This window comes from Penicillium cosmopolitanum (assembly GCF_028827165.1).
Source record: "Penicillium cosmopolitanum strain IBT 29677 chromosome Unknown utg000003l:1.0-3747932.0:1.0-3751027.0, whole genome shotgun sequence".
In the NCBI taxonomy this organism is placed as follows: Eukaryota; Fungi; Ascomycota; class Eurotiomycetes; order Eurotiales; family Aspergillaceae; genus Penicillium; species Penicillium cosmopolitanum.
Window position 1 is genome coordinate 203468 of NW_026622673.1, and position 9253 is coordinate 212720.

Consider the following 9253-nt stretch of genomic DNA (forward strand, 5'->3'; position numbering starts at 1 on the left):
TATGTAGCAATTTCTCGAAGCTCCAGTCCAGAGGATCTTGAGGAGAATCAATAGAGAGGTGACATTGGCAGGCGCGAGAGAACCTGGTCGGGTTACAGCCTCCGTATCACTGCCAAGCCACGTAGAACAGGAATGGCAGGTAGGAATAACTTTTTCCTCGGAGGCATGGGGCCTTTTAGATGAATATAACAATCTAGAAGGATACGATCTCGGCATATTTTCCAGACAGAAAATGATCGGGATCGATACCCAATGATCGAAGCCGGAGCCGGAAAAGTATCCTGGTCGTCGAAAAACGCGGCCGAGGTGGCCATTCTGATGAATCTGCAAGATATTGTCTTCTGGATGAAACAGCCTAAGCGTTTGTTATGGAAGGGCCATGCTGATAGGATATGGAATGTAGCAAGGGTCGATAATCGAGAGCCATTTGGCTTTCGCTTCGTTCAGCATTGGTGCTTGACTCAAATGGGGTCGGGTCTGCGAATACTCCTCCGGACAGGGCTCTCTCAGACAATGCGAATCCATTTGCAAGCGATTGTTCGGGAATTGCACACAAGCAGTATCGCAGTATGGCTGTTGGCTGCCTTGTACCGAGTAGAAGAAAGGTAGTACCACAAAGTGGATCGCATAATCCAAAACACCAGCAATGCGACACCGGAAGTTCGGACGGCGAAATACTGTGCGCGCGATAGACCGACTCTTCTGGTAACCGGTACAAACAGCAAGCAATGATGGAAAAGAAACTAGCAATATATCACAATCAGTGGAAGTGAGAGATCTTCCCTCAATTTTCCTCGGAGTAATTTTGACAGCACCGAGTTGGTGCTTTTCACACGTATGGCATTAGCTGAGTTCGACCGACATTTTATTTATCACCGTTTAAACGCTTGAAATGACGGTGATGACTCCATGATGAGACACGCGATAGTCCATCCGGTCTATCTCATTCAAAAATTTCTCTCTTGCACGAATTCTTTTCATTTCTTGTCAATGGTGATTGATCAGTTGTTGCTCTACTCCGTTTGAATTGAAGTGCTTGTTGACTATCTCTTGTTAATAACCAAATTGCCTTCATTAACATCTTCAACCTTTAAATTACTGCGTGAAGAGAGCTGAATTTGTTAGCTCGGTCGGTTTTCGTGACTATATTAGATTAACTAGATCGGCAGTCAAGAACACGACACATTATTCTCAATTTGACCCTCCATTATTTTGCTAAGAAAAATGGATGCTCCGACTTTCTGCTGCGATCCAGAAGGGGACGAAAACACTGAGGCTAATGCAATTCCTTCTCAAACTGAACGGTGCGATCCGGAAATGACAACTGAAAAAGCTCCCCCGCCGGTAAGAATCAATTTGTCCTCAAGTTGCGTACACTTCTGATCATTCCAAGCGGACTCCCAGTCGCAAGCCGAAGAAGAACATTCAGCAGCCGAACCATTCCAGCCGATACTACAGCTACTAGCAGATCTTGAACAGGATGATCCGAAACTTGCCTTTCAGGCAGCCCGGATCTTGGGGCTCTACCGACGGTTGTGGGAGTCGTGTATGTCGAAACGGGTTGGCAGTGAGAGGCTAGAGCAGACCAACCAGGAGTTGAGACAGGAGAATAAACGATTGGAGAATGAAAAGGGGCTACTGCTGGCTCATCATGATGAGCAGTTATCTCAGTTTGATCATTTGAACCAAGCACTGGACTCGTCTAGGGAGCGACTGGTCAGCATTCTCAATGATTGGGAGCAGTGCTCCCAAAGCCAAGTGAGAGGGCTGATGAATTGCGAGAGAGAACATTGATTAGTTCTTTGCCAAATGATATTCCATTTTTCTTGCGAGATAGACCCAGTGAGAGGAAAAGACTTGTGGTTGTCTTCCAACGATTGTGATATACCTTAGTAGGCTCCTTTATAACTGGGTCCATCCGACGTCACAACTTCAAAATATAAATTAGTCTAATTTGGAGACAATCAAGAGGATCGTATGGACTTTTGAGTCGATAAATGCTGCATAGATCGTATTCAACATATCTTGTGAGCTGTTAGATGGAGCCAGAGCTGGTTTTGTGTTACCGCTGGAAGACGTAGCTAGATTGAGAAGGGGAAGCATAGATCGGTAGGAAGTCTTATCCTGGCTAGATATGGATGTCTAACAATTGGGATCAATGAAGTTCATACAAAGCACCTCACGGGCGGTAATTGCTTGGGCCGTAGACCCTCGTCATGATTCACAGTAATTTCTGGCTGATCGTGCGTGGAATGACTGAATCAAGCCGTCCACCATCAACTGTAGGCATGTCTAAAATGAAAAGAGGTACATCGTTCTATGCATCAGGGTCTCTCGATGTGACAGTAAGGTAGATCAATGATTTGCAACGCCGATATGACACTGCCATAAAATGCGTTCAATGCCCGTTTCCGATTCTCCAACTCCAGCGCCTGCCGGTTGCAGCGCTAAAGGAAAATATCATTCTCGTCTTCCAGCAATTCGTTTAACTCGCATATTTGGCGTCGCTCATCTTCAAGCCGGATATATTCCGCAGATTTCAGAACATAACTTTCCCATGGGACACAGATACAAGTCTAGGTGTCTCAGAGCAGGTATTGCGAGATCGGCATTACAGCCTAGGATTTGCTTGAGTTGCGTCGTGGGGAGGCTGTTCGCGGCGGTAGAGATCTGTAGCACGCTGTTGAGTTTTGTTTGCGGTATGTTCGGAGGATACTTACCTTTGGTCTTACGGCGGTAGAGCAGGAGGCTTTCCTTTGCGTCCGAGTTATTTCCAGCGTCCTCGGAGTGTCGTTTAGCCGGTCTGTCGGCTGGCGAAGGGGATGCAGCGGGTGGGCTCATTGGTGAAGAGTGGGAGAGGAGTGAGCGTGCACTACATAGCGGATTCCTCCTAGGCCTTAAATACGAGACATTCCTTTGGATATGAGAAATTTTCCCTCTAATCAGTCTGGGCCGTGCTTCAAATTGGCCGGGTTGAGAGACAGTTCACGCACGTTCTAGCCGTTGATGCACGATGTTGAAAAACCTGTGCTAAAAAGTTCAATTCCTAGAGGCAATTTGGTTGTCACCATGTACCATGAGACTGATGACAAGTTGATTTTTCACGGTTTCACATTCCAGTGCACGCCGTGCATCTTGGCTTATAGCTAGTCGACAACTTTTCTGCGGCCCACGGCAGATATCTCAAGCAGTACCATCTTAACGTCTTCTCTGTGGTCTATGTTGGCGACCCGCGTCACTAAGCCGAGGGCCAATCAATGTGCCTTCAGTCCGTGAAGCTGCGATCCGTCCGCGGCAAGTTCTGCGACCATCGATCTCGTTCTAGATGGCCATTCGGATGTTCTCATGCGTTGCGATGACTCGTGCCTCTCGCAAGCTATATGCATCCACCCTCTGATCCGCTACCAACGCGTCAACGATGAGAGCCTGTGCCCTGTTGTGATATGAGGCTGGTGCAGATCAGGAACCAAGCCGAACCATCGGAATTAATCCCGAGGTATCTATACGAAGAACCAAGTTGATTGGAAATCAACTTGGTTCTTCTCGTTGTATATATACAGCTTAATGTTTCCCTCTGAACAATAACTCAATTCATACCTCTGAACTACAACATAAACGTCTATTGCTAGTCCCCGCCCTACGCTTTGACTGCCGTGATAATCAACAATAATCAACAGCGGATACGAATATTCGTTCTTCGTGCCGACCCCTTAGTAGTGATATCACTCTTTATAAAATTTCCTGTGTTTTCATTATAATTTTAAATCTTTCTCACTCTGCCTATTTAACCTTTCGGTCACCTCCCAAATTGTGTCACATGGTCTGATTTATGATGACGTCATATATCATGCCACGACAAGCTCTTCCCAAACCTCACACCACAATGGTTGTCTCCGGCGGAATACATTACTTTGTGCGTTTACGCTACTGTGAAAAATTCATATTGGCCTGGCCCGAAGACGCGGTAATTCGACTCTCTGGCGATAATTATTTGTCTCTTCCTAGAACAGACTATGCAAGAGACAGGGAACTCTCAAAGTCCTCATCTACATTCTCCCTTCGAGCATGTCCCATCGCCAGATCGCTCTGTGTCGACCCATTATCATCACACGATAAGGGACGATGTTAGAGACAAGCATGATTCCCGAAACCTTCCTATTATTGACGACCTGACGGATGTATTTTCCGAGTGGGGTTGGTCAACGTCGCAGGATTGTAGAAGTCGTTCTCAGTCGGGAGCAAACATCTCAAATCAAGGGCTTACAAGGCAGACAACTGCTTCAAAATCAACTGATAAGCTTTCTGATCGAGATGAATCGGCCCAGGCTCAGAGGATCCCCACAGCGAATACCCAATCGGAGCAGGCATCATTCACGGAATATGGGGTATTCAAAACAGTCCTCTATTACAATAATACCAGCACTGTGCAACTTTTCGAAAAGAAATCACCAGTTTCCCGGCCAATATTGTCGCCGACACAAACCCGGAAAGGGTCCATGCTGACGAAATTAAAGCATGCTTCTATGCCGAAGCCAACAATCAGGGAACTCTACGCAGTCAGAGTATTTCACCATACCAAAGCCAACTTGGGCCGGGTGCCCAACCTCCCGCGAGATGGAAGTAGAAGACCACCACTATCTCATCCAAATATTGTCTCCCTCATCGATATTCTTTATAATAAGCAAGGAAATATTTGTCTTGCCATGCCCTACTGTACTGGTGGGAGCTTGCACGCTTTTCTGCAACAAGTAGCGAGGGCCAAAGATGGCCTGTCACTTGAGGAAATAAACTGCTTGATTGTCCAGATATTGCGTGCAATCGGCTTCCTACACGACCACAGGATTGCCTATGGAGATTTGAGGCCAGACCATGTACTCCTCACTGCCCGAGGTGCGGTGAAGGTGGGTGGCTTTGGGGAAGATGAAGATGCAGTGCGGGAATTGGTCGCATTCTCACGTTTTGAAGAAGCTTATCCTCAGTCTGGACTCAGACCAGGCAAATCACGAGAATCTAGCTCGAAGTTGCTCCTGTGTGTACGAAGAAGTGTGTCGGAGTTGAGTACTCCTTATCTTCCTCCAGAGAGGTTTTCCAGTCGCCGTGACTCTGTCCGTCAAGGCTATACCCACCAAGATATTTATGATGTTGGGGCGGGTGACATATGGGCATGCGGCATGATCTACATGATCCTACAGTCTGGCCAACTTCCCTGGCGCACCACCCGGACAGTGGATCCGGACAAATCCTATACTGAATATCTTCATTGCCGTTTGAAGCAAGATGGATATGGCCCTATACAGGCTCTGGAAAATGTAAGTTACAGATCCGATGGTGCCAGATTCCACACATTCAACATGAACATAATATCTAATACTTCATAACACAACAGAATTGTCGGAATGTTATTTATGCAATGTTGCATCCTGACCCGGGCCTGAGGATTACAGCAGAAGAGATTCTGAGCTCCGAAATGGATGCTGGGAATTGCTGTTTGTGAGATTGGGGAGAAGGGGTTGTAGTAATCCTGTCATTTGTTTTTGTTTTTGTTTTTGCCGCCCAACATGGTATGGAACTTACATTCCACAGCCATTGGGAATGTTCTTGGCACACATGGGAGGATCTTCAAAGGCCCACGTAATTCCCAAGAGATATTCTCCATTCAGACGCCGGCCGACGATCTGTACACTGACTGGGGCTCCGAATAGTCTCTCGGGCAAATCTGCGTATCGTGTAACTTAGACCAAGAATGTTTGCAATATGAATACCTGCAATTCATCCATATCTAGGTTCAACCTGGTTACGCCCTTCATAGTCTAGCGTCACTTTCTCGGTGTTGGTGACACGTGTGACTAGGAGATAGCTGAGATCGGCTTTTCGGGTAATGCAAATTTAGGCCTCCGGGGTACTTCATCTCTAATTTCAAACCCAACGTCGACGGCAGCAAGGGTAAAATATACTCAAATCCCCAGATAGCTCTGTTTACGTGAAAAGGTAAATATAGTATCGTCAGACCTATTATCCATATTTGCAAAAGTACCTAGTGTAAGATGGGAATGCTCGCTGGCAGTCTGTCAAGCAGACGGGTCGATCGCGAAGAGACAAAACCACCACACTCGCAGAGTGCAGGAACGAGATGAGCAAAGCGTGACGCTATAGAGAGATGATTGAACGAGCAATAACAGAACCTTTCATACGCAGTATATCGATACCGCAACCTCAGCAGCCTCAGTAGAACATTTTCATAAAGGGGAACATGCATGTTGTTTTTGATAGTATCGAACGAACGCTACTTAATCTCACGAAACAAAACGGTGGCCTTGTTGCTAAGGCCTCCAGCACATGACTACAGGATACCGATGTTGAGAGCGGGAATCCCCATTACATACCACCCTCCCTGAAAATTTGACTGTCCCCTAGTCAAAACAAAGAAAACAAAGAAAACAAAGAAAAGAACGTCAACATTTCGTTAGACAACGCTTCCGACAGTCATGTCATGCTTCATCCATTAATAGGCACCTAGCCGCTATGAGGAAGGCCAACCTCCGCTTCGGGGGTAGGTTGCTGCATGTTCGACAGCGTTTGAAGTTCAGCATCGACGGAAGTGGGACCATCAGGCAAGAGACCTAGTTCAGGATCGTCCACGAGCATGCCTTTTTCAATGCGGGAGAAGAAGGAGTGCTTGCCATATTCCTTCTTTTCCAAGCGCTTGGTGAGTTCGAAGCAACGCAGGTATTCATACCAGGCTTCCTCTTGCCAGTCACGAACTATTCTTTTTGCAACTTCCGGATCCTTGCCAAAAAGGTCGTCCAATTCCATACAAACCGAGGGGCTGTCCCATCTCTGTCGTCCTACCAGGCAGTTCGGAATATCGTGTCGTGCTGTTCGAAATTGAACTCCGGCCGCGAAAGGAAATGGAATAGTGCCATACCGCGATGAAGGATAGCCAGATGGTGTCTTAGTAGCCGGCATTTGTGCGCGGTGCGCCTCGGCAAGCTCCTCCCATGTATTGGCTTCGGCACAGTCGAGAGTTTCGTGGTCGTCCTGAATGGCAGTATACCACGCAAGTCCTGTTCTGCGTACTGCGGTAGCCGGTCCTGTCGATCCATGAGGCAGGAATGGGAGAGAAAGACGTACGTCACCGATACCACAAACCTCTTGGGTCCATTGGATGCCGTACTTCTCCTCGTCATCTCTCGTCCACATATGGGGTTCAATGCCAGAAATGAGGCCATCGGGAACGGGCCCGCGGGACTGAATGTTCTTCCACCAATCAGCTAACCGCTCTGTCTTATGCATCCCTTTCAATATCGTGGTACAATTCCGTTTATCTTCCTGGGTGAAGGATACAGATCCTTGCAAGATACTGCCGCCCCGTCCTGTGTCGAGATAATCTTGGATGTTGATATCCAAGTGCCGAAACTTAGTATTTTCACCAATCTGAGTGCTCTTGGTGTAATAGGGGTAGGAAATCAGGCGCCATGCATGATCGGGTCGGAAAAAGACGTATGACATGTAGTAGGAGAGGTCTTGCCGAATTAGTTGCTGGATGTTTGAATACCACATCCCACGAAGCCATCCAATCTCTGTTGTCGACTTGCTCAGGTGGTAATGGTACATTCGGAACTCCTGGTGAATCAACGGCCATAGTCCCTCAGGATGTTCTCCGTCGAGGTCTTCTCCGAGCCATGAAAAGAGACCTGGCAGTATAGTGCTGCCATCATTATGCATATCCTTTGCCGGGCGAATATCAGGGGCCTTTCCAGCGTAGATCCGGTCAATCAGGGTATCAACCGACAGCCATTCTGTAGCAGCGGCGAAGTCAGAAACAAGAGGGGCGTAGTGCTGCGGCTTGAAACGATGGAAACCGAGATCGTTTTCCTGCCGGAAACTAAACCATCGAGGATGGTCCTTCATAAATCGGTCCCAGTTCCCAATGTGTCGATATGATAGGGCAACCCGGTTCACCAATTGCTGGTGATTCTTGGACGCACTAGTCATTTGTATAGCTTCCACTAGTGCCTTTGCGTGCTTACTGCAAAGAGTATTGACAGTGATATCTCCGGACCTCGCTAATCTTCTTCCAATGGCTCGCAATGCGACCAGTCCATTTTTCCGCTTCGAGAAATCTTTTTCTTTGAGGGCTCGTATCAGGGTAGCAGGGCGCAGTAAACATCCACACTTCGCATGTGCATCCGCGAGGGCAACTGTTTCTTCGTCGCTTTCTTCGACAACGGCATTGTTCAATACTTCCTGCTGTGTCGGCGGGGCATCCTGCATTTCCTCGTCGCGTTCCGAATCCTGGCTAGATTCCACGCTCTCTTCTTCCTCCATATCCTGGTCTTCCAATTCATCAGGGGGAGCAGCAGCAGCAGCAGCATCATCTTCCGGTAGGAAAACACTCTTCTCGGGAGACGGAGGCAGGGTATATGCTCTTGGTTCGATCCTTGGAAGATCAAATCCTTCGCCTTTTGGACAAACGAATCCATCCTGGTCTATCTGGAGACCCGCACGATCTAGGTGTTCTTGGAGAATCGGCGTCAGGATACGGCACTGGCAGGTCTTGAGCAGGTCACTGGGTTCCAGGTGCTTGGTTTTCTGGGCTCCACTTCCTTTTCCAAAGGTACATCTCTTGATGACATGGTTGTTGATAGATAGCTTGACATCCTCGTAGGACATATCTGTGTTCAGGAGCTTACTAACTTTCTCCGCAAACGCTCGATTCTTGACCCATTGGAAGAACTCGGTGGTATTCCTGCCTGCGGGGTCTTGGTTGTCCCATCTCACAAGCGCTCGCTGTCGAATGCCTTCGATTGTTCTCGCATCCTTTGCTCTTCGCTTTTGTAGCTGGACTGCTTTTTCCCATCGAAGCTGGAATTCCTCTTGGTCTTCATGATGACCCTTCCATAACTCTGCGGAGCTAACATAGTCAAACAGCCTGCAGATGCCGTCACCGAGCAAGTCATGTGCAGCATTCAATTTCCCATAGCAAAACAGTGCAATGTCATATTTTTCTGCAGCGTCACTCTCTTCCAGGGCCTCAAGCATTTGCTCAATCGTGTGGATCTTTTTGCCTTTGATAATCATGCCTGTAGGAATTGGTTCATCCATCCTGGCTCGTCGTATTACAGCACGGTTCACTGGAGTAAAGGTGTTTTGGCTTTCCGCCATCTCGAAATCAGACATCACGGCGTATCTTTATGCGGTTCGTGCAACAAAGGAGGTGATTCGAATAGGTCTCGGAGGTAACGGTGAAAGG

At 47.6% G+C, this 9253-nt stretch overlaps 2 protein-coding genes across 2 annotated transcripts; one reads left to right on the forward strand and one right to left on the reverse strand.

Annotated features, from left to right (window-relative positions):
- Positions 1 to 4703: 4703 nt before the first annotated feature.
- N7509_000282 (kinase-like domain-containing protein) lies at positions 4704 to 5494 on the forward strand (the record flags this gene model as incomplete). Its single annotated transcript, XM_056624929.1, has 2 exons — positions 4704 to 5309; positions 5387 to 5494. The coding sequence occupies 2 exons, from the start codon at positions 4704 to 4706 to the stop codon at positions 5492 to 5494; spliced, it is 714 nt and encodes a 237-aa protein (XP_056493511.1).
- Positions 5495 to 6513: 1019 nt separating this feature from the next.
- Positions 6514 to 9180, reverse strand: N7509_000283 (uncharacterized protein; the record flags this gene model as incomplete). The annotated part of the gene is made up of 1 exon (XM_056624930.1): positions 6514 to 9180. One exon carries the CDS (start codon positions 9178 to 9180, stop codon positions 6514 to 6516), a length of 2667 nt encoding a protein of 888 aa, XP_056493512.1.
- Positions 9181 to 9253: the final 73 nt, after the last annotated feature.